At 40.8% G+C, this 27,941-nt stretch overlaps 1 protein-coding gene across 1 annotated transcript in view; it reads right to left on the bottom strand.

The window, feature by feature from the left end:
• Nucleotides 1–27,941, bottom strand: part of PLPPR1 (phospholipid phosphatase related 1) — a 135,477-nt gene that overhangs the window by 40,533 nt on the left and 67,003 nt on the right. Inside the window, exon 2 of the mRNA XM_065663054.1 lies at nt 27,735–27,843. Within this exon, the coding sequence (XP_065519126.1) occupies nt 27,735–27,797 (63 nt within the window). The 5' untranslated portion in view covers nt 27,798–27,843. The remainder of the gene's footprint in view (nt 1–27,734; nt 27,844–27,941) is intronic.

Below are 27,941 nucleotides of genomic sequence, written 5' to 3'. Positions count from 1 at the left end.
CGTTTAGGTTGCCAACGGACTAAACGCAGCAAATAATCTTGTGAAAATATCACCAAAAAGAACCCCAACAAAAAACCCCAAACAAAGCAGCTAGAGGAATGTGTAATGAACAAATACTTCACCTGGAGAGAGTGAGAAAAACAACCTGTATTGAACTTCCACTTAATGATAAAATGATTCCAAGCAAATGTTGGTTTTTTTATGCTGGATAACCATATATTTTACACTGTCAGAATAAATAAAACCCCCAACAATCTTTCTAAGCTGCCACTCTTTAAAGTGTTTTTCTTTCCCTCACCTGATAAGAAAGAATTTTGCAATCTGATTCTGAAATCAGCTTACTTATGCAGTTCTGGCGCACAAAAGTCATGGTCTGTTCTGGGAGTAGCCAATTACAGGACATGGCTTTGTTACAGGAGTTTTTAACTTCAGTCAGCATGGTGGCACAAGCTGGAAAGCACCTCGGAGGCAGAGGGGGTTTATTAGCACACGCAGGCTTTTGAAGCTGGAGCTGTATAGGAATCAGAGCTGTCTCTGCAAGGTTTCTCACACGTCCCTTTCAAGAAGTATCTGCAGTATTTTACCATTTTTTTGTAATTAAGTTGGCCTAGGTATAGCTTATAAGGCTGATGAAGACACTCTCAGATAAAAGAGGACTTCACATCTTCCTAAGGCACTTGTTTCAGGAAAAGAAGTTTTGTGAGAGTAGCATGGCCTCTAAAAATACTGACACCTGGTTAAAAAGCTGTTTCAGCTTCTTTTTTACGTAGCAATCCTTGAAAAATTTCTATGTACATCACAGATACAATTACCTAAGAGCTCATCCATATAAAGAAGATAGATTTCTCCAGCTCTAACTGTGCTGTTAAAGCAGTACAGTTCCCTTAATGGCAACAGAGGAATAAAGTAATAAAAATGCTGCAACCGGTACAATTTTTTATGTGTAGGAAATCAAATAAATAACAGTATGAGGCACCTTAATTACTAGGCGTAACTCAATCCACTCCACACGCTGCTCCAGCTCTCTCAGTTTTCAACCTTTTAATTTGTAGACCTTTACATTTTACCAGTGATTCTTACATAATAAATTTAAGCCTATTTTCTTTGACAGGTAACTGCGATCCATGGATCAACCACAGACTGCAACTGTGAGCTTGAAGGGATGAGGGACACCTACCCATACACCGTGATGTGCATTACAGCAGTGTAATAGTTTTTGTGTAGCCAAGGTCTGAGTATAGAAATGAACCAACTCCAGAGCATCAAACATCTTTGCATTAGCTCAGGTACCTAATTATGGTAGGAATAATCAGAAATTCTCCGTATCAACAAAAATATCTAAGCTGCACATGACCTCCAATATTATTTTGAGGTTTCATTACAGATGGATTTGCTTGGAATGGCTTTTGTTTCTACCTCCTCCACTGATTCTTCTGGGACCCACAAGAAGATGTAAGGAAGACCACCTTCATATTTACAGTACTCCTGGGCAGGGACCTGGCAAGGGCAACTCCTACAGGCATTGCGGCAGATGGAAACATGCGCCATTCCAAGAGCAAGAAGAGCTTGGAAAACATCCCCCACTATTCAAAGTGAGTAATAACAGCATGCCATGAACAAACTTGGTAACTTCTTGACTGCCTTCCCTCTGAGACTGCTGACGAGGAAGCTAAAGGATGTTCTAACCTTCAGGGTGATTCCTCAGTACAGAAAGCTGTGTAAGCTTGAGAGAAGACCAGAGTGCCATATCAGACTGATGTAGCACATGATACTGCCCTGCCAAAGAAATCTCAGAGAATTGCCAAATTTCCCTAGATTCACTCAAATCTGTCACTGACTTTATCAAATAAGAAAGATAACTGACATCAATAACATCCTGCCCCCCTTTGTCTATCCTACATACTCTACTTGCTCAGCACATTTTGCTTTGAGATGTAGAAAATTCAAGAGATGAACATACCTTGTTTAAACCATGGGCAAGCATTTGCCATCTCACGTCAAATAACCACATACTTGCTGAACCACATCCACCAAATAGTGGATGAACAATTCTGTCCTGCTGCTTTTATTTCACTTTCCTTTTCTGATTCCTCAGGATACTGGTAATGGTGATGCTAACTTGCCTATTTAGGAACCACCAAAGGAAAACATGTATGTTCCAGACCTGACCAGCTAATGTCTTTGCACATATGTCAAGCTAAGAGTAAAGCTGGTGCTTCCCAACTGGTCCTGCCTTCTTCTTAATTGTTGATGTTAGTGACTTGACTACAAGGATGTGTACACATGTATGTAACTTCAGGTCTGCATTTCCAGTGATTTTGTAGCTGTTTAAACCACGGGCTAATGCATCACATCCTGGACTAGATGTGCAGAAGTTAGAGGTCTGACAGCATTCCTAGTTCTGTGTCCATGCTAAGTCTGACACCATTCAATGATGCTCTGTGGTCTCCTCTCACTGATAAAAATCAGCGCTTTAACGCTACAAAATTTGATGGCCTTTTCCCACACACACTTCTCTATCTTTCCAATACTATAACACACATGCAGAAGTATACCATATGCATGCCAGTAACTGTACGAGTTGTCCACATGGCTGTGAGCTACAACAGTCCTTCTCCCTTCACAATCTCTCTGAATTCCTGATGAAATGTTAAAATGCACAATTCTCTGCATTCATAAGGCAGTATCTGTACAAGCTGGTGATGACTGGGAGCAGAGCTGGCTTCGGCAGATATCAGTTTCCCTGCAAAATGCCTGTTTTTTGCCTGAAACTCTGCATGCAGAGAGGACAAGAGGGCACCAGACCTGCCTTTGTCCCAGCCCTACCCAGCTTTTATCCGGAGTGCAATACTCTGTCCTTTAACAGCCTGATCCTGCTTTCACTGCATTCATCGCACTCCTGATGAGTTGCACTGCCTCTTTACATGAGCTCTGTTTGTGAAAGGCTAAACTCAGTCTTTGGTGATTGAAAGGGACAAGTCAGATCTTCTCATTCTCTTCAGAGAGCATGACACATGGGCGTATGTCCTTACAAGCTTTAGGTGGCCAGCCAAGGCCACAGACATTTGCACAAGATTTTATGTACCTCAGAGAAGCAGAGAGATGAATGGATAAAGAGGAAAGACTCAGTAGCACAGGTGCTGGAAACTGGAAAAAACAGTGTCTTTTTAATCACTAACAGGAAAAGAAAAGCATTTTCCCCATGACTTGAAGAGAAAGGAAATGAATCCTCATCTCAGTAATACCTGTGTTGCCATATGTAAGAGAGTGTCTATAAAAATCAGTACTAATGGTATCTTTTCTTTAGGTAGAAAAGAGATACTAAATGCTGTGAAACTGTCTGCCATTTAGCTCCTCCTAGTATAACCCTGAATAGCAATACACCTGATCCACCTCTTGCAGCTTCTCTATTTTGGCAAGCTATATTTCATTATAATAATCTGCTTTCTTTACGAAATTCTAAGATGCTTTCTCTCCTTTAAGATTTAGCTCCTATACAGACATGCTATATCACTTTGTCCCTTTTACTAAGCAAACAGTAGAAAGGGTTAATATGTGAGAACTGTAAGGACGTATTTGTTACTGCTTTTTTGACAGGCCTTGTGATGAAGCAGACTTGAAAGAAATGTGATTTATCTAAGATGAATCCAGTCATGATGAGAAATATACTGGATTGTTTCTTTTTTCTTTCTTTTTTTAATTTAAGGATGGTATTGTTGCACAATACTATTAAATACTGAGCTTGATCCAAAGTACAGCTTTGAAGGATTATCAGCAGGGGGCATTAATGCGGCATTAAATTCCAAATGCCAAACTACCAAACAACCACACAGAGTCTGTAGTGTTTTATGTTTTTAATATGTTTGGTTTTCCTCTGTATTTTTCACAACATCATCTCATTTTTTTTAAATAGAGCTGGAATTCCAGGCCATTTGTTATTGGAATTCCAGCACAATTTGTTTAATAGCCTATTGTGGGCTTCATCATGATTTTTAAAACAAGTCATTGTCCCAGTTCTATGCAGTTTAAAAGAGGAGAAGCTGATTTTATGACCAGAAAAATGGATTGTGCCTAGCAGGAAGAATAGGTGGGCTCAACACACGTGGAAGATATTTGGTCACAAGCATCAGTTGCTCCCTGACATCAGATCGTGCACATTTGAGGAAATGACTATTGAGATCCAATTTTCCTATGCTTGCACTATGACAGTAGCTACTGACCTGGGGAAGAGAGGTATTTCCAGGAGGGAATTTTTAAATAGCACCATCTTTCCCTCAGAGTGCCCACTACGCTCTCCACTGACTGAGGGAAAAGTAATCATGCTGGTAATTTAAATTATCAGTAATGAAGAATGAATCTAGGTGTTCATGTCAGTAGGATATTTCATCTTGTGTTAGTTTTCCTACATTAACAAACAACAGAAAGAATACATTTTATTTTCCTAAACCTTACGGAAGGCAATTCACAAAGTTTCTCTGTCAGAAAGACAATCTAGCAGTGAATTGGTGGCTGAAGGAGTCGAAGTTAGAGAGGAAGAGATCAGCTCTGCTCGCTGTCTTTTACTCATGGTTGATCCTTACTTGTGGCACACCGTGATCTCTTTGTTATCGTGTTCACTGAGATTTATACAAGCAAAGAAAGAAGAGAATTAAACTTCCATTTGTCAAGAGGGAGAATGCATCAGACTTTTTTTTTTAATTTTGATTTTGTACAGGATGAATGTATTAATAACACTATTATCAAGTGTTATTAAAAGCTTCAAACCCCAAGTATATTGCATGTTTTCCCTTGAGCAGATCTCATGAGGCTTTTCAGCAGGTGGTATTAATGCTCTATCAAATTCTAAATGGCACACAGCCAGGAAACTGCTGCTTCCAGTCCTTAATACCTTAAAATGATCAACAAACTATGGCAGTAAGTAAGTAATTTTCTCAGTAGAAAATGGCTGCATTGAAATGGCATCTGTTCTGAATGGGGTTTTGTGAGCAATAGAAGCAAAGCATAGATGTATTTTGACTATTGTGATATTAAATTAGAAGAAGCCAATGGCACCTTTTATTTTCTTTTCTTTTGATATGCTCATCAAGACATATGAAAAATCAGCATTTTCGAATGAAGCCTTCCTATCCTTCAGCAGATCAACACTCCTGCCCAGCTTGGTGTCGTCTGCAAATTTACTGAGGGTGCACTAGATCCCCTTATCCAGATCACCAATGAAGATGTTAGTATTGGCCTTAACACCGAGCCCTGAGGGATACCACTAGTGACCAGATGCCAGCTAAACATGATACCATTTACCACCACTCTTCCGGCTCTGCCATTCAGCCAGTTTCCAACCCAGCAAAGAATATACCAATGCAGGCAATGAGGAGCCAGTTTGTTCAGAAGAATGCTATGGGAGACAATGCCAAATGCTTTACTAAAGTCCAAATAGGCAACGTCTACAGCTCTTTCCTCATCAACCAGGAAGGTCACCTTATCACCTGCAGAAGGACCATTATTTTTGGACCTGATGAAATCCATCCTTGGGTCCTGAAGGAGCTGGCGAATGAAGTTGCTAAGCCACTGGCCATCATATTTGAAAACTCATGGCAGTCAGGTGAAGTTTCCGACAACTGGAAAAAGGGAAATATAACCCCCATTTTCAAGAAGGGGAAAATGGATGACCCAGGCAACTACAGACCAGTCAGTCTCATCTCTGTGCCTGGGAAAATGTTGGAGCACATTCTCCTGGAAGGCATGCTAAGGCACATGAAAAACAACAAGGTGCTTGGTGACAGCCAGCATGGCCTCCATAAGGGGAAATCCTGCCTGACCAATTTGGTGGCCTTCTATGATGGGGCTACAGAACTGATGGACAAGGGTAGAGCAGCTGATGTCATCTACCTGGACTTGTGCAAAGCGTTCAACACTGTCCCGCATGACATCCTTGTCTCTAAATTGGAGAGACATCAATTTGATAGGTGGACTACTCGGTGGATAAAGAACTGCCTGGATGGCCGCACACAAAGAGTTGTGGTCAATGGCTCAATGTCCGGCTGGAGACCAGTAATGAGTGGTGTCCCTCAGGGATCAGTGTTGGGACTGATCCTGTTCAACATCTTAGTTGGTGACATGGACAGTGGGATTGAGTGCACCCTCAGCAAGTTTGCCGATGTGTGGTTCGGTTGATACGCTGGAGGGAAGGGATGCCATCCTGAGGGACCTTGACACGCTTGTGAGGTGGGCTGATGCCAACCTTATGAAGTTTAACCATGACAAGTGCAAGGTCCTACACCTGGGTCGGAGCAATTCCAGGCACAGCTGCAGGTTGGGCAGAGAAGAGGTTCAGAGCAGCCCTGAGCAGAAGGACTTAGGGGTGTTGGTTGATGAGAAACTGAACATGAGCTGAATTCAGTGTGTGTTCGTAGCCCAGAAAGCCAACTGTACCCTGGGCTGCATCGAAAGGAGCGTGACCAGCAGGTCAAAGGAGGTGATCCTGCCCCTCTACTCTGCTCTTGTGAGACCTCACCTGGAGTATTGTGTGCAGTTCTGGTGTCCTCAACATAAAAAGGACATGGTACTGTTGGAACAAGTCCAGAAGAGGGCCACGAGGATGATCAGGGGACTGGAGCACCTCCCGTATGAAGACAGGCTGAGGAAGTTGGGGCTGTTCAGCCTGGAGAAGAGAAGGCTGCGTGGAGACCTAATAGCAGCCTTCCAGCACCTGAAGGGGGCCTATAGGGATGCTGGGGCGGGTCTCTTCGTCAGGGACTGTAGTGACAGGACAAGGGGTGACGGGTTAAAACTTAAACAGGGGAAGTTTAGATTGGATATAAGGAGGAAATTCTTCCCTGTTAGGGTCGTGAGGTACTCGAATGTGTTGCCCAGGGAAGCTGTGAATGCTCCATTGCTGGCAGTGTTCAAGGCCAGGTTGGACAGAGTCTTTGGTGACAGGGTTTAGTGTGAGGTGTCTCTGCTCATGGCAGAGGGGTTGGAACTTGATGATCTTAAGGTCCTTTCCAACCCTATTTGATGATTCTATGCTCAGAGAAGGAAATCAGGTTGGTCAAGCAGTACCTACCCTTCCTGAACCCATTCTGACTGGGCCTGATCTCCCTGTTTTCCTGAACACGCTGTGTGATAGCACGCAGGATGATCTGCTCCATGGCCTTCCCTGGCACTGAGGTCAGGCTGACAGGCCTGTAGTTTCTGGGGTCTTCTTTCCTGCCCTGTTTGTAGGAAGGCATCACATTTGCCAACCTCCAATGCTATGGAACCTGCCCACTAGACCAGGACTGCTGATAGATGATGGAGAGTTGCTTAGTAATGTTTCCCAAAGAATTCTGACAACCAGCATCCTAAGCAGGGCCAAGCCAGCCCTCCAGAAGGCTAAGGTTTTGCTGACCTTCTTCCTGACTTCTGCAAGGATTGAAAATCCAATCATTTCATGATCACTTTGTCCAAGACAGCCTCCAACCATCACATCATCCACCAGTCCTTCTCTCTTGTGAACAGCAAATCTAGACAGGCATATCCCCTAGCTGGCTCACTAACCAGATGGGCTAGGAAGTCACCTTCCACACCCTCCAAAGACCTCCTGGATTGTTTCTCCTCTCCTGTACTGTACTTTCAGCAGATATTTCATAGGTTGATGTCCCCCAAGAGACTTGATTTTTTCCCCAAATTACACTTCAAAGGATTCAGGGTTTGCTTCTTTAAAAAATGAGATTCTATTCTACAATACATCAACCACTAGCACTGAGCCAGCCAAGGCTTTTCCTTCCTAATCTGTGTTCTATCCTGGCCTCCCAATGAAGGGTATGTTTCTGCAGGTCCAGTATCTCAGCACTTACTACACTAAACTGCTCCCTGGGGACTGTGTCCAGGCACTGGATATTTATGTACCTGGAGAGCAGATCTTCCCCCAGTTATCTGCCTCATAATGTATTATTTCAATCTGTCTCTCCTGAGCTTAGGTCAGATTTGACAATGACTGTAATGAAAAGACCATTCTGCAGTGCAATAAAGCTTAAAACTTCTGTGACCACAGAGATCAGCTACAGCATCATGAGGACTCAGGTAATGCACAGGCACCCAAATGAGGTATAAACTGGAGGGTAGGTGGGACATGACATGACAGACAGTTGTTCTCTCATGACATCTTTTATGAAAGAGGTGCTTTAGTCATGCGCAAAACATTGCATTCAAGAAAATATTTGTCTGGATAAAGTTCTGCAGCTTGTTTTTTGCTTGAGATCACTCTGGATCTACCTAACAGTCTGTTCCAGACTCAGAAATACCTGAATTCATGAAACTTGTTGGAATATTTAAATACTGCAATGTAGCAACAATGCAAGTCTTGTATAATTCAGAGCAAGTCTGAAAAGTATAATGAGAGTTTGGTGTTAAATTTGTCCTTCTAACTTGAAACAAGATGTGTTCTGTGAAAGGGATGAGTTCTGTGTGATTCTTTTTGACAGCAGTTCTTAACCTGGACTATATAGTGACATGAGTCATCCACTGCACTAGAAATACTGCAAAATCTTGTCATAATTCATTATCTGCTTCATTTTAGTAATCAAAACAAAACAGCAGCTTATTTAGAACTGAATTACTGAAGTCATCCCAGACTGGATTTGACTGACACACATGTTTTACTTGCGTTAGGCTGTGTGCTCCAAAAGTGCCCAATACAAGGACTGCCCTGGAAAGCTAAGACACTGCCTTTAGCTAAAACAACTTCCAAGTTGCTCTACAACCCTGAGAATGGTTCACTGACTGATGGTATTTCACTGTACAAATGGCTCATAAAAGCTGTTGAATCCATCATGCACTCTAAAGGCATTTTAATCTAACGACTATTTTCACTTATATAGAAGCTGTCAGGAAAATCTAGTCCTCAAATGACAAGAAGCAACAGATCCTGACAAGACACAGGATTCTGGCACAACAGAATAATACATTTCCAGTATGCTTTGTGGTATCTTCATGTCTTGTCTTTAAGCAAAGCTGTTCCCTGAGAGACGCAGAGGTATATTTTGATTTCTGATGTCCTTGTAGGTAGAAAAGCAAGCATCTTTACAAAGACTGAAGGGACCAACAGGGGTAGAATTAGATGAAAACAAGATCAGAGGAAGGTGAAAAGCAAACCACACAAAAGCACAATCCTTACTTTTCTTGTGCTTCTTTTAAACTGCAAACTTAAACGGTCATGATGCTTTGGGTAACATTTCTAGCAACGTATCTGAGCAAAGTTTGAAGAAAAACGTAGTCCAGAGGGAATTTTTGCCTACCTTGACTGCCAGACAAATGCCAAGGTGCATTACAGCAGAACAGCCTTCTATATAGTAGTACATATTCTCCCCTCAACGAATTGCTGTTTCTTCTTGTACCCTGCGCATCTTTCCTTTCCCAGCCTGTTAATTGGAAGAAAGGAACTAGCTTCTTTCAGACAGCTGCCAGGGGGTCCACAGGCCATTGCCTCATCCACACATTACTCTTCCAGGAAGACCAAAGAAGCTATAAAAATGCTGACATCAGGCTGACAGATTGAAAAAATTGTGGGATCATATATGGCCAAAAGAAGGAGAAGCTATTCTCCACTCCCCAGCATCCCTGCCTTACAGGCTCAGGGAAGCATCTCTCCAGGGAGGGAAACCTTACAGTAAAGTCGCAGAGTAACTGTGCATGGTTAGGAAAAGCAGTTTGTCAGAGAGCCTATCCTCTCACTTTTCTGAGAATACTTTACAAATCTACTCTCTCTTCAGATATTTTTGCCTGTACTTTCATGTCTTTTATTCTGGTCATCAATTTGCCTGTTAGGAAAGAAGCAATCGGAGACCAATCCTGTCAGGTTCTTAAAGGATGTCAGTGTGGTCAATGCAAATGTGAGGAGAAAGGAAGCCTAACTCAAACACAAATTAGAACGTGTATTCACATTTGTATTTACAGAACATTACAGGTAGACTGGCAAGTTGGAGAGCTGTGAGGTTCTGAAGCACAGCAATAATGTCTATTTTGTTACTAGACAGAACTATTGTTCTACAGTATTTCTCAACCCAGAAAATCTGATGGTAAATATAAAGGCTCAGAGAAGCCAAACAAGTAGACACTACATTCTTGGGCCCCTTTCCAATGCCTTTGAAACAAATGGTCATGTTGCCTTTGATTTTGAAAGGTGTTAATATCCAGCCATTTCTCTGAAAGCTTCATTCATTATGAAAGTGCTCTGGGTAGGAGTTTTGGGTTAGAAATAGGCAAATACTTTCCCAGCAGTAAACATGTATGCAGAGCCAAGACGCGGCAGCCAGACCCTTTGTCACAGCTGTCTTTCTGCAGCAGAGGCTCTCCCTCCACCAGATTGGTGGTAACTCCACAGGACACCAAGGCACATCCCAGAAAGCAGCACAGTTCTCTTACTGTGCTCAAGCTACTGTTCTGTTAGGAAGATTTTGATAGGTGGTCAGATCTCTACTCTCCCTGCAGTCAGAGAGTGCTTAGCCGTGTGTGCCTCAACTGTTCCTTTCTGTCATAACTGACCCTGATTCATCAATTACAACAAACAAGAAGTTTTGATTCTTCTTATTATTAAAAATAATTAGTATTATTAATTATTTCTTGCAGCAATCTCTCTAACATTCCCTCTCTCTTTCCTATAGTGGTATGGCACTCAGACATGTTTTAAGCATTTGTTTAATCCCCCTCCTTTTCCTATATGCATGAAAACACTTTATCACATTTTTAGATGACTAATGCTTCAATATACCTACACTGCTACCGCAGAGGAAAAGAAGAAAGGGAAAGGCTGAGTAATTGAGTTTCAGAGGCAGCGGCTTTACAGATGACTGCATTTATTTATTACTAAAATATATTTTAAAATGTAGTGCCAGTGCAATGGAGCTCTAACTTGATAAATGTTTAGTTCAAAGAGAAAACTGTTTTCTTTAGCTATGAAAAATTCTGTCGATAGTTCAAGGCCATTACAGAAAGACTTACAAAGAAGGGAAGAAGTGAGTATTCAACTACCAGCTACTGAAATGCACCCGGATTTTCTCAGACAAATCTGAAAGGGTCATGTCTCAGACTGAAGCAGAAGTCAAGATGACAGACTTCATATGCAAATGCTGAGATCCTGACCCGAGCCAAAGGAATAACTGTAGACAAGTCACTCTGTGCCTCAGTTTCCACATCTGTAAAACTGAAATGCAGCTCCCCTTATAACCCATGTGTTACAGTAGTTGCCTCAAGCATAAAGGACAGCTGGTAAACAAGAGAAGTTATATGGACCCACCAGCTACAAACATGTGTGAGCAAGATGTTAAGCTGTCATCAGTAGTTCACCTATTCCAACCCCCTATCTCAAAGTCGGGTCATCTGGAGCAGGGTGTCCAAGTCCACATCCAGCTGGGTCCCAAAAATCTTCAAGGACAGAGATGCTCAGCCTTTCTGCACCACCTATCTTAGTGTTCAGTCACCCTTAATGGAAGAAAGCTTTTTATTCTGTTAAATGCCATGTCCTGTTTCAGTTTGTGCCCCCGCCTCACATGCTTTCACTGGGTACCACAGAGAAGAGTCTCTCTCACACTGAGGAACCCAACACAGCTCCCCAGATGTTATCTCACCAGTACAGAGCAGAGGGGAAGGATGATCACAAGTGACCTGCTCCTCCTGATAAAATACGGGAGGCTGTTGGCCTTTGCCACAATGGCAGATTGCTCTGTCATGTTGAGCTTGGCCCTCCTTCTGCAGCTCCATGTGCCAGTCAAGGCCTTCATTGGTTGTTACAGGGAAAATTGCTGCAGCGGCTGATGGGGACAGGCCCTGTGATACACCACTGTCAAACTGAGAAATGGATGCTGGTGTGACCAGCTACTTATTCCCTTCTATGCAAACTGCTGTACAAACAGCTGCCTCCAACAGCTATGCCTGGGGCCAGAACTTAACAGTGGCTTCTGCCTAGTACCTGCTGAGAGAGTGCTTGACGCTCCTTGATCAACAGTGAAGAGTGACTTTACAAGCTCAGAGCCTGCTTTGGTCAGGAGCAGCTGGAAGAGCTTGCTAGAAGTTGCTGAAGCTCACTAGAAGCTGTTGAAGCTCACTAGAAGTCATGGGCTCATCTAGCTGTTTTCAGTAGCACCATAATGTTACTCCAAAGGTTCCCAGGACTCCCCTGACCATCCCAGAGGATCAAGAAAGTCTCAAAGCACTAACCAGAAACTGCTTTGCAAATGGCTGCATTTGGCACAGAGGCACAAGTTGCAGTCTTTTCAAATGTTAGATGTAGTAAAGTTTAAAATAAATGCCTGGGGACATAAACAAAAGCATAAATGGCATAGATCAGCTGTAAAACTCCCTGACATAAGAATTACGGGTGCTAGCAATTTGCAAGGGCTCAAAAAGCAAGTGTAATCAACCTGGAAGAAAAATCTATCACAAGCTATTAAGAACAGTGACATTCCCTCTGACCAGAAAAAGTACCAACAGCATGTCAGAGGTCGTCACCACATAACAGCCCTATTTTTTATGCCTTTTGCAAACTATCTCCTGCTTACCACAGATGTTCAGAGCCTAATGCCAAGACAGGCTTTGGGTCTGGCTCACATCTGCCTTGTATTCTGTGTGTGAAACATGTCATCCTACTGGGTCTAAGGGTTGTTTGGGCTGGGGACAACACAGCCCTTTTCATCTCCTAAATCAGCTCAGAATTCTCTTAATAACTGTGGCGTACTTTGATGTCTTTAGTCAGAAAGATCTCCAGTGGCACTGCACAAACAAATCACAGTGTAATTAGCATTAACAGAGAAGTGCAGGGAAGGTTACAAGATGATGGTCAGCATGGATATGTGATCAGCCTTGCTGTCTATTTGATTTTCATATAAGGACAGCAGAGAAGGGAAAATTCCACAGGCAACAGTGAAAGACCCCTGTGTTGCAGGTTTTGCAGGTGCCTCATCCCCTCAGCACACATACAAAGGGCATAGTGGCTCCCTGTTGTCCTGCCTTTCCTTTACAGTGCCAGAGTAGAAATGCAGCACACGATTTTGTCTACTGGTGTTCACAGTTCAGATAGATCTGCTTGCTGATGCTACTCTGCATCCTAACCTAAGTCCTGCTGGAGCAGAGCATCTTAAAAAGCAAAACCTGGAAACTTAATTTCAAACAAAAAATATTTCACTGGGAGGTATTTTTCAACTTCAAAACCTCCAGGTTACATGCTGCTTCTGAAATGTTGCCTTCCGGATCTTTCTCTGACTTAAGGGCCTGAAAGACTCTTTGTTGGTATCTTCAAGCAGCGGATCAGTCTCAGACCAAAAACCTCTCAAAGCCACAGACCCTGCAAGCCTACCTGCCCAGTTTGATTTCCCTGTTAATGTCAAAAAATCAATCCTCCAGACTTGCAAAGGGGTCCTTTTCTAGAAACAGGATCAGAAATCCAAACTGCAGTTCCCTATCTTTCCTGTTAGTCTTCAATATCCCGGAGAAGTCTTAGAGGTGAAAATGCCTTGGCAGGCACAGACTTAGGTAAATTTATGGTAAATTGTATCAATCTGTGCCACAATACCACATCTCAAAAATCAAAGATCTTTAGTTGCCTCCTAAGTGTGCTAGCGGGACAACAAGCTCTACTTACCTCGGTTTCAGTAAATACAAATTAAAACCTGCATTAAAAAATTCAGTTCCAAACAATGTTTTCTGATGGAAATTTCGTGACATGCTCTGTATTTATGTATCTTGTGTTCCAACACCCTTGTGCTGGACTGCTGATTCTAGTAAAAGTCGCCAAATCCCTTGGTATCAAGGCACTCCAGAATTCATTACTCCAAAACCATCCATAAAAGATGGAAAATCAAATCTAGTCTTACTCTAATAACACTAACCTTATCACCTTCTTAGATGCTTGTTCTGATGCCTATTTCTTCCAGGTATAAAGGCTTTCCCTCTAAGCGGACACCCTTGGAGACAGTTGGAGCTCTGAATCTTTGCCATTAATAGAATTGCATTCATTAAAATTCATAAAACTCTCCTGTGCTTCCAGACAGATGTTATTTAACAGAGAAGGGCACTTTACAGTCGTTTAGACATCGACGAATGCAGCAGTTACTGCCAAAATAAACTATCTGCTGGTATTAAGTTTGCAGGACTCTTAGACACCATAAGAATTAAATAGAGATGTTCTAAATTAAAAGGAAAACTATCAAAGACATTTTACTTTACCTAAATGGACACAGTCTTATTAATATGTATAAAGCATTATGAAGTCCATTTTATTTGCCTCCAACATTCTCTCAACTGAACAGGAAGCTTTTAAAAGAAACAATTACCTTATCACTTTGAATCTTATCTGCTGCTTGCAAGTCATCTTGTATCTGAGCCAATCCTTTCACACGACTGTTTATCACTAGCAGGCAGTCATCGAAAAAGTAATAATGACAACTTCATTTTTCAGAATCTTGCTAAGTAATTGTGAATGCAGGGTAGGGAAAAAGGAAAAACTTCAGTTTTGAAAGCTTTCATAGAATCCCTAGGTCCTGGTGCTCACTTTTGTCCCTTTCATTAAAAGTTACTATTCTCTTTTCAATGTTAGCCCTGTCAAAACAAGTAGAAATACTCACTGCTATTTCCTATGGCAGTTTGTCATGATAAGGTTTTAATTCAAGAATAGTTTGTCTGAACCTGCATTTAACATCACAAATATTCCTCAAGATTCTTTTTTAACAGGTCTCCAGATAAAAAAAAAGGCAGTTTTAGCTCCTTCAGAGTGTTACTAAACTCAGGTGCATTAGCCGGAGACAGCGAGATGAACATGTGTTTTTTGTAAGAAGCTAAATAGTGGACAGCATGGAGAAGAGTCTAATAGAAATTACTCCAGGATGCAGATGTTAGGAAAAAGCAGCACAGTAAGTATTTATTTAGAAAGATGTAGCTCGCTGACTTACAAAACAGACTGAGGTGGCAAGGCTTGGAATAGGAAGTCTTGTCTAACTTGCTGGTTTTTCAACAAGGAATGTACACAAGGAAATCAGCATACTGTCTATGGGTAATCAATAGACATTTTCATACTGGATATGCAAAAACCTAGGTGACATTATTGCAAGAAAAAGGGCTTGGCAGACAAAACTGGCCTTAAGGTTCCAACTGTACACAGCTCTAAAATTCAGACGGAATTTTTACACTATTCACTCCTTTACTGTTACCTAACCTTTTTTGTTGTTGTTGTTGCATCCTACCTTCTCTTTCACTGTCATTTGGTCTAGATTCTTTCTCCTTCACATCATGTTACATCACCTTATTAGAAATAATATTCAGTGTTTTCCCTATGAGGATACTCAAAAACTAAGCAGGTATCCTAGTATATCAATAAGAAAATGCAACCGGACAAGGCCCAGAGGAACTTAACCCACAGATCCTTACCCACCTATGGGGGGAGTCTATGACCTTTCTTTTAACTCAAAGCAGCATATAGTCTTAGGTCTCTTACTCATCTTATTGACCCCAGCTTCCTTCCTTGCTTAAATCAAATCTTCTTTAAGTTTTTTTCGAAATCCCAAACTGTTTTCTTCCTTTTTCTCTACAGAAAGAAACTTCAGTAAGAATGAAAAGCCTGAAACTCGTTGTGATAAACCAATCCTGCTATGTATTCATATGAAACCAATGCTGTATAAAGCACTCTGTTCTCACAATTTCTTCAATTTCAGTATGCTTTTACCATTTTAACAGAGCTGCACTGATCTTTGGTTTGGATGGTTTAATTAAGACCATAAAGATCCTGGAAGACTACTTATTTAACTAGCTCCTAGTAAAGCTTAGAACAGTTATAAAGCTAATAAAAGTATAATCTGGTATCCAATCTATTTGAAAAGTTAATTCACTCCATTATAACTGGAAGTTTATATTAGTAAGGTATTAATAGGAAACTAGATTACATTACTGAGGTACATTTACACATTTTTTTATATAATATAATAAAAAATGCAATATTGATTAGAGATTACAATAAATCAAATGGAAATTCGATTAATAGCTCCACTATGAATGGCATCACTATTCAACAATGTACATCTGCATAAAATAATCACACAGTAAATTCCTGTGTTTTAATAAAGTATATAAGAAGTATTGATATATAATAATAATAATAATTATTATTATTAGAGCTCCTACCAGGTATGCAAAGTCTACACTCCAGAAATAAGCTATTAAGTCACAATGAGCAAGAGGTTAGATTATTGATTTTTAGGACAGACATGCAGCATTTAATACCTGCGAGAGGAAATACAGGGATAATTCAGCCATCAGTCATTACATGAACAAATGTAGCTATCCTTTAAATAAAGGAATTTACCCTACTGAAGTTGTGACAAAACAGTAACTTCAGTAATAACTCCATCATTATTTACAAGCTGCTTTAATCTTACTGCAGCATATGTTAGACCCCATCAATAATTCCTGTAGAATCTTAAAAAGAATGGTGTAGAATTATGAAAAATAAATGAATGATCCAAACCTATTTTAAACTCCTAAGAGCCTATCCCCCACATCTTATTACATGAATTCTGCTCATGTGACCCAGTTGTAAATGACATGAGAAATGTATAGCAGAGTTTGGAGTAAGTTTAAAACTTTTGGACAAACCAGCTTGGCTCTTTGCATTCTGCAGATATGAAGAGGCTTTGCTGCAATGCTACTAGACAGCACTGGAAGCCATGGGACTTATCTATGTTTAGTCTGATGCAGCTCTTAATCACAGTGGGCACTATAAACACATCACCCAAAAGTAAGAGTTACAGACAATTATGAACAACCATTTGATTTCTTGAACTGTGTAACAACTATTTAAAAATTGACTATGCACTTAGTAAAATATTGATTAATCATTCATCTAACAACCATTTCAAAAAATCTATCTGCAATAAAAACCTTGACCATTAAATTACTCTGTTTTAAGATGAAGATGCATCTTTATTTTTGACTCTTTAACTTAAAACTGGAGCACTCCAAGAGGAGTTAATACAATTTATCATTGTGTATTAATGCAGATATCCTAAATCTTACAAAACCCAAACTTTTTTGTTTTTTTTTTTTTTTTAATTACACAGCAGTTTTTAATTAATTAAAAAAAACAACAACAACCAAAAAACATGGCACCAAGCTGAAAAATAATCTGTGAAGATTCATGAACTCTAAAACTGAGAGTCAATCTCTAATCACTTCTATAAGCAATCACCATTACGAGCAATGATTTCATGTGTGTTAAGACTTCAGTGCGCATTTATCACCACGTGCACAGGATGCAACAACTTTAAAAACATCAATTCCCAACAAATCCACCCTCTCACGTAATTCCTGCAAACACATCTGCAGATGATAGATTTTCATATAGTCTCTTCAATAGCCCCCCCCCGAGTTCACACCTGTGTGAGAGAGTCTATGATCTGACTTTAGAATCCAGCACCTCATAGAAATTCCTGGTGAAATACACCACTGAAAGGCAACATGACTATAAGGAAATCACATACCAGAGAAGAAATATTTACTGCCAAAATGCTGGGATATGGGGATAGATTGTTTCCCGGGTTCAGCAGTAGCAGTCATTTTTCTCCTTCTTAGTGGCTGGTGCAGTGCTGTGTTTTTGACTTTCAGCCTGGGAACAACGCTGATAACAAATCGATGTTTTCAGTTGCTGCTCAGTAATGTTTACTCTGACCAAGGACTTTCTGAGTCTCATGCCCTGCCAGGGAGGAGGGGAAGCTGGGAGGAAGCAGAGACAGGACACCTGACCCAAACTAGCCAAAGGGGTATTCCATACCACAGCACGTCATGCCCAGTATATAAACTGGGGGCAGTTACCCCGAAGGGCTAGATTGCTGCTCAGGTCAGGATGGGTATCGGTCAGCAGGTGGTGAGCAATTGTATTCTCTTCCCTTGTTATTTCCCTTATCATTATTATTATTGGTGGTAGCAGCAGTGGTTTGTGTTATACCTTAGTTACTGGACTGTTCTATCTCAATCAGTGGGAGTTACATTCTTTTGATTCTGCTCCCCACCCCTCCGGGAGTGGGGGATGGAGGGGGGAGGAGTGATCGAGCGGCTGCGTGGTTTGGGGTTGCCGGCTGGGCTTAAACCACGACAAGGGGAAAAACCAGGTCCCCCTTAAGACTGCCCAGAAGTCACAAAATAAATAATGAAGCTTGAGGTATACCAGCCAAGTGAGTTAGAAATATGGAAACATACAGTATGATTTCTCCAGAAAGCTTTATTTCGTTTTATTTGTTGCCGTGTTCTGCTCCATTCATAATGGCTTTATGAATTTATGTGTCACTCAGGTGCTAGCAACTGGATTATTGATTTGCGCTTTGGAGGGAGAAGATAATGACAATTTAGAAGCTATTTGCTTCCCATACAAAGGCACCAAAATGTTCTGTCAGCAGCTTGGGGAAGTTCCAGGTTGGTGCAATACCTTAGGTTTGTAAAGGAAGTACAAGACCTGGCAAATTCCAAAAGCTGGTCTTTAAACTCTGTTGGAACTTCTAGACACCAGAAAATGCCAATATTCTTCTCAATCACTTTGTGATTACAGTTGTAAGACTGATCTTGATGACTTCACCCTTTTAACACTGCTAAAACAAATCCCTCCTTTCAATGTCTGGAATGGCTGGTCAGCAGCCAGAATTCATGCCCTTTGCAAACCTGATAAAATTGGACATGATGCTTAAAGAAGCCTGTTCCACTTCTGAAAATTCTCCTGATGTGAAAAGCATTGTCAAAAAGTTTGAATGGGTTTGATACTGTAAAATAAGCTTTAAGCATCTTGCCTTCCTCTGACATTTCTCAGATCTTTAATGATCAGTTCTGGGAAGGCTTGACTGTTGTATTTAGGGTTACTTAGAATGGATTTTTGAGTCCCTATTAATTCCTTACCATCCTTTTTAAAACTTTGTGTAAGTTATTGAAATAAAATATAATGCTAAATAAATGCAGTGATATTCTTGCAGACCAAAGAAAAATTTGTATATTCACAGACGCACACCAGAGGAAATGGTGCAATTTTGTTACAAAGGAATCAGTAATATGATAACGCACTAAACCTGAAATGCTCACCAAATTTTCATATATATGAGCAAATAAACAGGTCAACATTGTGTGCTTGGGAGAGAAAATATGACAAATGCTCAGGTATTTGAAGTATACAAACAAAAAAACAAGAAGTAACACATCAATGCTCTATAGCAATCTGCAAGAAACATTAAAATCTAAGCATACTTATGAAAAAAAAAGGAGGGAAGAAGCAAGCAGTAATGTCCACTGACAATACGACTCTATTCCCATTGGGAGATCGATGCCTATGTTGCATATTGTGTCATATGTATTTTCACATTGCTATCTATTTTAAGTCTAATTTAAGTTGCCCAGCCATTCAAGGCCCAGATGGAGATACCTTCCACCTCTGAAGGCTTCGAACATGGCTTGTAGTGTTCTGCATACATAATACATAAAACTTGCATGAATGCCATCTAGTTTTATTAACCAATTTTCTTAAAACCTCTGTGCAATCAATTCTGATTAGTATTTTTGCTAACAGCAATCTACTAAAGCTATGGGGCTTCTTAAACTTACAAACCAGCAAAATGCATTTCAGACAAAGGAAATTCAATCTCCTTAACTGCTACGTAATTAAAAACCCCCACAATTCTTCCTCTTACAAACCGAGTTACACAGACTAACATATTATATAAATTGCAGTAGTGCTCAACAGTGTTGAATAGTTTCAGGGCACAGTGAAGTAGACAAAGCAGTATGTTCATGACATTCTTCTCTACTACCAAATGCATTTTTTTTATTACTCATAAAGACAATACCTTTACTACCTTCATTGAAAACTGCACCAAATTCATTGGTGCAAACTCTATGATGTTATCCAGGCTGTCAAAAGGATTATTTGTGAAGGGAAATTTTCGGGATAAAAAGGAAGTAAATAAAACAGGCTTCACATGTCTGCAAGCAGCAATACAATGCTTCTTTCATTTATATTTTAAAGAAATATGCAGTAAAGCAGCTAATCCCCCTTGGGCAGTCCCTTGATGCTAACTTTAAGATGTCCTTAAGATGCTAAGGAGTGCCCATTTTGGCCATGAGTTTTCAGTGCTCTTCGTTCAACTGTGAAGCACCTAGAAGGATTATAATTTTAAAAAAATTAGTTTATAGTTAGGTAATACTAAAGCTGCCTAGCAATTCAACAAAACTGATCCTACATTCAGGAGTTACCTGTTCACTGAGATTAAGACAGTTTTACAATATGTAGTGATACAGTCATCTGGAACAAAGGAGGCACCCATGGTTGAGAGGCAAAGAAAACAAACAATAAGGAATGTCTGGCAAATGGTGAACATAATGAGATGTTTAGAAAGAGCAACAAACAGATACATATGCTGTGTGAATAAAATAAGAAACAATGAATCCCAAGAAACAGAAGTGACTGAAGCATGGGGATTATGCAGAAGCATCACCCTGCTACAAGACAAGCTCCTCCGAATTTGCACAGCATCTGTCACCATCAATTCACACAGTCGGTCTAACTAGAGGATCTAATGACAGGCAGTTTATACAACACCAGCACATAACATGTCCCTCAGGGCATTTTGTCCTCATGGCATCCCAGTTGAGCAGCACAGCACTACTGCTTGCACGGCACAGATGGTGAAACAAGTCACAGAGCTTTAAATAGCTGTGTACAAGACACCTATAGCAAGGGAAAGGATTGAGCTGGCACACACAAGCCACTGGAAAACCCTTCTTTTCTGCCTCTGCAGGAAACAACAGACTTGGGATGCCTTTTTAGTTTGTGTTTATATTAAAACCTGCCTGCGCCCTTCTTTCTCTTTCTTTTTATTTTTCTTTTGCATTTTCTAGGAGCACCAGACATTACCTTGCCTTGAATATCCAAAATTGTGATCCCATATTTTAATCATAACCTTAAAGCTCTAATGCAATCATTAAGTTTTTCTTATGAGAGAAATGTCTTCTTAATTTTTAGGTTTTTTTTAACACAAATAGAAAGTCACTGCCAATGTATTCAACCTTTAGAAATGTTGCTTTGAGGACCACAGCATGCAGAAAACTGACATTTCACAGTCCTCGATCACTGGTCAAAATTAGAGGGCACCAGCCAATACAACCAAACACTCAAAATCTTTTTCGTTTTCAGAACACCTGACCAAAAAGTTAAATGTAAGAAGTGACATATACATCCTTGATGTTTTAAACTCACTTACTTTTCATAGATCCCTAAACCCTGCTGTGGTGCTGATGACAAACAGGAGTTTAAGAAGCACTTGTCTCACTTAGACAAATTATTTCAGCATTGCAGGAATTCTCCTGCTAAAGAATAATTCAGCTCTTGGCTTGACTACATGAAATACTGGCAGGAAAATGCAAGCAGGCAGAAAAAGAAGAAAGCTTCCCTTCTGTGCTTCTGTAAGTTGAAACTAATTTTTTTTATATTATGTTTGAATGGATATTTTATGATTCAACCTGTCCAAAAATAAATCACAAAAATGAAGGAAAATTTACCCCAATGAGTGTTAAAACAGAGATCCTATGAGGCTGTAACATACCTACAGTTCAAATCAAAGTTTGCATCAGAACAGATGTAAGACCAGAGCTTTCTATTTTGTAGCATTTTTCATTTTATTCAGGAGCAAGCAGGAGATTTCTCTTACAAAATCTTCATTCCTTTGCAATGCACTATACATCGAATCATCACGAAGACACAGTTTCCACTCTGCCTACAAAAGCTTTCCTGGGGGCAGAATAATGAATTTAATACAAGAAAATAGGATCTTCAGATTACAGAATTCGAAAGACATCTAATGTTTTAAGTTTTAATGGTGCTGCTTATTTGAGTCTGCATCTACTATCTTGTCAGTGTCAGGATTACAATACTGCACAACAAAGCATAATGTGGCACATACATCAATCATATTAAAGTCACTTGGTATTCTGTAACTCTTTGATCAGTTTAAGATAATTTAATTAAATCTGGTACCAGAAAACTGCAGTATTTTCATGTGCAAAGACACACCTCAGATATACTTGACTCCTTTAAAAGTAACTGTACTTGAAAATAAATCCTCAGATAACTCACACCCTGAAACAACTGAAGCCAGGTAGTTGCAGAAGGAAGAGGAGGTAAAAGGAAGTAGAAACCACACATCAGCAGAAATTCCAGAATAATTTTGTCTTTCTATTATCTAGGGACCCATCATAATCACAACTGCTGTTGATTCAGAAGATATGAGAGGGTTGCCTTTGCCGGAAAAAGAGGAAGTGCTGCTTGCTTACTGCTTCTTTAAAAATCACCATTCAATCAGACACCAAAGCTTAAAAGCTGTTCGCATGCCTTCCCCCTGAAGTCGCATAAGTTGTGGGGATGCTGTTCATTCGTACTATGCAACTATCCTTCCAACATCTACTAGAAAATGCAATTATCACATTGCATTACACTTTCTGTCACTAATGATAAGCATCAAATACACTGAAAAAGCAAGTATAATCACTCTGACCCAATAAATTCAAAGCCAGGCTGTACTCAGCTCTCCTACCCCCACCCCCCAGCTCCCGCCCCCCGCCTCCCCTGCATGAGTTTTTGTCCTAGAATGCTAGATCAAGCCCTCAGGGTAGCTCACCAGTCCCCTAGGAACAGAACTGAGATTTGCCAATCATTGCACTTCTCCCAGTTCTACATCTGACATTGCTTAGATCTTCATTGTTCTGACAATTTTTTCCCTCCCTGCAGAGAACTGGGCCACGGTATACAAAATACACCTCCACCAGTTACGATTTTACTTTCAAGCAGCATGTTACCTGGAAGAATGTAACACAGTACTCCTTGAAAAAAACCTCGTGAGGTAGGGTTGCAAAATAGTGAGACAGTGTCGTGGTTTAAACCGAGCCACACAGCTCATTCACTCACTCCCCCCCACTTTTCTCCCTCTTTCTTTCCTCCCCCCTCCCCCCCGCTCCCAGAGGGATGGGGAGGAGAATTGAAAGAACGTAACTCCCACGGGTTGAGATAAGAACAGCCCAGTAACTAAGGTTTAACACAAATCACTGCTGCTGCCACCAATAATAATAATGATAAGAGAAAATAACAAGAGAAGAGAATACAATACCACTTCCGAACGAGTTCAACACCCCCCCGAAGAGAGCCCATACCCTTCTGGGTAACTCCCAGTTACCTCCCTGGGCATGACGTGCTGTGGTATGGAATACCTCTTTGGCTGGCTTGGGTTGGGTGTCCTGTCTCTGCTTCCTCCCAGCCTCCCCTCGTCCCTGGCAGAGCATGAGACTCACAAAGTCCTTGGCCAGAATAAACATTACTTAGCAACAATTAAAAACAATTGGTGTTATCAGCTCAGTTCCCAGGCTGGAAGTCAAAACACAGCGCTGCACCAGCTACTAAGAAGGAGAAAAACGGCTACTGCTGAACCCAGGACAGTGTGTTGAAGCACCACTAAAGCTGTTTCTGACAGCACTCTGCCAGGTATGTCACTGCAGGTGAAGGAGGGAGATGATGCTCAAAAAAGATTTTGGGCAACAAATGACAGCAAAAGTCAAAACTACATCAAAAAAGAAGAATATATGCAAGCATGTTTAATGAAACAGAAGTCAGATGCAGACCCACCAGTACAGATCCTCCAAAATCAGGGATAGCTTAAGAAATAAAGGGAGACCTTACAGCAGTCTTCCATTACATAAAGGGGGCCTATAAGAAATCTGGAGAGGGACCTTTTACAAGGGCATGTAGTCATGGGACAATGGGGAATGGTTTTAAACTGACAAGGGGAGATTTAATTTAGATATTAGGGAGAAGTTCTTCCTTGTTTGGGAGGTGACATGCTGGCAGAGGCTGCCCAGAGAAGCTGTGGCTTCCCTGTCCCTGGCAGTGTTCGAGGCTGGATGGGGCTTGGAGTAACCTGGTCTAGTGGAAGGTGTCCCTGCCCATGTCAGGGGGGCTGGAACTGGATGATCTTTAAGGTCCCTTACAACCCAAACCATTCTATGATATGATAATATGTGAGATTTTTTTTCCTGTCATCCCAGATGCTGCTTCTCCTACTTTCTCTCATGCTTACCTACAATCCATAAGACCACTGTAGTGATCAGTCGTGGCCATCAACAAATCCTCGAACAGGCTGCTGTGCATTATTTGCATTTGCTGGGATAGCTCCAGGGCACACCAACAGGTAGGGGCTCTGTAGCCTTTGCTACATGCCCTTGCTCTATCACTGATTCCAAAGGACTCCGGAAGCTACTGAAGGGAGTAGGGCATCCTCTCTTTGCTCTTCTATTTAACAACTGTCAGCACCTAACAGCATCAGTACTCAGACCAGGTACTCAGTGGCCTGTACACTGCTCAAAGCAGTGGTACATGCCAGCTGAGTGAGGAACAAAAGTGGTCTTATCTTGTAGCAACCTTTTACATGTAAACCAAGGCTGGGCAAGAGCCTCTTGAAGGTTCCTTTCACTGACACTGGCTGCCAGTAGTGCTGCTAAGGGGGGGTAAGGAAAAGAAAAATATTAGTGTCCCGTACATTCTAATTAATTGGTTATGTGTTTAACAAAATGTAATATACCAAATCTTCATAAACACTTGGTGACAAATGCATGACTGTAAGAATACCTCTTGCAATTGAATAAAGAATCATTTAGAAAGCAGTGTACATTGTTTGGGAGAGGGACTCAGATTTGATAAGCGGCTAAAAATTAGTTTAATGATTCCCTATTTAGCCTTTAGATCTATTCATAATATGACACTGTGTTTCCAATTAGCGACCAAAATTGGTGATTTAACATTTCTGTCACTACAGATTAGACATCACATGGTATCTCTGTATTATTACAAAGTTCATATTTTGACCATAAAAAGGATTTGTAGAGTCAAGCACAGGATTTCAGTTTTTATAATGAGCCATTCATCTTCAGGTCAGTTTTCATAACTGTCTACTACAAGTTAGTTCAGTGCGAGGAATATGAAATAGAAAAAAAATCCAGAACTGCGAATAGCTGCTGAAATTATGTCACATTTTTACAATCTGAAACATAATGGTGTTTAAAATGTCCAAACTGTTTGTGACACCTCATCTCCATGACTGCAATCACAATTTGCTTGAACACACACTGCATACTGGGTAGCTAGCAAGTATCTATTGGCAGTGCAGCCAACTGGGCAATCAGTGCTCAGCAGTTTTTCCTTAAGAGCAAATACCTCAGAATTTTTAACCGCAGGATCACATTCCATGTAAGGCAGTGGGGGAGGAAGAACATTCTGGGCAATCCATGACCAAGGCCCATGATAATATTTACTGACTATCTCTTTTCCTACTCGTGATCAGCTAACATATCTGCTGCTATATTGTGCAGGCAACATTATTTTCAGCTGTTTTGCATGCACCTTTAGCAACTGCAGCGAAGTGTCACACAGATTATCAATTCTCAAGGTTGCCTCAAAGCTACAAAAATAGGGACCATCCTAACCAAGGCACTTCAGCACAGGGCTTGGTGTCTGGAGTAGCTCATAAAAAAAAGCACTTCCTTCGGTCTCAGAAGCATGTCAATATGAAAAGAAAAACACCTTCAGCATGCCTTAAGATTTACAGGGACTTTTCGGACTGAATAGCTACTATCAATTATCTCTTCATTCACAGCAGGAAATGAGATTTTGCTGTTGTTTAATGCTGCAATGCTTGACATAAGCCTATGAATTTGTAGTATTCCAGTAAAAATCTATATTGTGGACAAAGAGGGGAAGAAATAGAGGTTTTATCAAATGTAGCAGAGAGAACATCTCTTCAGACACTATCTCCCTGTTTTTGACTGATTTTTAATTTAAAACTGTGTCTTAATCAGCAAAGCAAGGAAAGTACACTTAGAAGTAAAAATTTTTTATTTTCCACCTGTAAAAAGATTCATTCTTTTATTCATGTCAATCTTGACTACAGGAAGGACAATTTATAACTGTCACAAGCTGCCAACCTATTCATTAGTCATACATTTAGAGGACTAAAAATCTTGTTTTAGTCCTTTGCTTGCAATAAGTTTGAGACATCTCATTCTTGATAGTGTTTATTTGGTTTCTTCTGAGCTTATTGCGGGTTTTTCCCCATTTTTAATATTCCTTTCTCTACCTAATGGGATAAAGTAGTGACCTATTGTCTCAGACAGAACAGCCTCTCAGTTTCCCCAGGGAGCAGAGACAGGTTGCCGAGGAAGCTGGACTTTATATCAGTGACAAATCCCTGTGAAGCACTACAAGGCTCAGACATCTTCCCACACTGGTTTCTGCCATGGCTGCTGCTGGGAAGGCCCTATGCCAGCCTATACTTGTGGTTTTATTATGCTTTTCCTCTGTCCTTATCTTCCAAGCAGTCAGATTCCTCCTGTGAGGAAGGCCCACCCAAGTCAAAAGGAAAACTACTACTAAGTAGTTTTGACTAAGGGCCCAGGGATCATCTGACTGTGTTTTGGGGGCTAAGCTGGTGGTACAGGAAGTAGAGAGTGCACATAAGGGAACTGTATGTCATGGCTGAAGGAGATGCTATCAGGAGGGGATTCCAGATGAGTAAGGGCTAGAGAGGTCCTGGGTACCACTGCATGCTTTTCCCTGTTCCTGAGGAAAGGTCAGTACTCAGAAGCTCTTAAAGCAAGCATTCAGAGTGCCCTGGTGCTGCAGCTTACTCAAACCTTTCCAAGATTTCAGTGGAAATGGGTAAGCCTTACACAACCCACTATTTTGACTGTTCTTAGTGCTCCTCTTGTGTAAAAGCACAATTCATGTCGTAATTTGGGCCAAAGAGTGAGAATTCGACCCAAGCTGCATCAGGCAAGTGACTCTGAAGACAGTCAGTCACAGACAGTGCTTTCCTTTTTCACCTTGTAAATCTGATGGAAACTTGCATCCTTCTTGGAAACCCAGAGCTACCCCCTTGCCTGGAAAACCTTCTTAGTCTTAAAAGCACCAGTTGAACAATCACTGATTTGGATAATGTTTTATTTTGATAAAGATTTACTCAGTATGGCAGTGTTAGGCTAAGTATAAGAAGCACCATAAAAAAGCAATTTGTACGGAGTAAAATAGTAAGCCAATTAAAAAAAAAACCCCAAACAACTACCCTTAACAAAGATGTGGAGCCATAGTCCACTGTGGGAACAACAACTCCTGTAACTCACTGCTACTCAGTTCACAGCCCTTGTGCTAACCAAGCTACTTCATCACACTAGGTATGCCTCATGTAAATTTTATGTTCCATCTGAACTGAAATCAGAGCCAAGTCTTGCTTCCTCAGCCTACAAATCATTAGACTGTGAGATCAGACATTTTCTTAAACAAGGTCCAGCCCTTGTGCAGCAACAAGATAGAAATAGGTCTGAGGAAAAATGAGAAGATGAGCAATCAGCTGCTACTGACCTACACCTGCAAGTACTGCTGGTTCTCTACCAGGTACATCAGGACTAGCTGGCAAATTGAGTACAGTCAAGTCTTGAAAACACAGCATCCAAGTGTTCTTGCATGCTTGTACCTAAGATCTGGCTAACTCATGCAGTGCGACTTGATAGCACTAAGTATGAAGATGGATATTCATGTTATCAAGTAAGAAAGTATGCTTCCTTACAAACAAAATGGCCAACAAAAGACTTATTTCCTGCAGGGCAGAGCTGCCTTCTACGTAGGCTTAGCAAATGAACGTTGTACTCACCTCAACAAAGATGAAGCAGGGGATGATGGAATAGCTTCTCTGGGTATTGTTTCCTAAAGCCATTTCTCATCACACTTCTTGGCGAGGCACCATTCAAAACTTTATTATCCTGACAAAGAAAAGACAAAGGTGTTTCAGTCTGTTTCACTTTTGGCAAACTCCGTATTTAACACACAAGGTTTGTAACATGGTGCAATGACATACTGG

Source organism: Lathamus discolor, chromosome Z (genome assembly GCF_037157495.1).
Source record: "Lathamus discolor isolate bLatDis1 chromosome Z, bLatDis1.hap1, whole genome shotgun sequence".
NCBI classification, from domain to species: domain Eukaryota; kingdom Metazoa; phylum Chordata; class Aves; order Psittaciformes; family Psittacidae; genus Lathamus; species Lathamus discolor.
The sequence above is the reverse complement of the archived record's forward strand: the minus strand, read 5'-3'. Positions and strand labels throughout refer to the sequence as shown.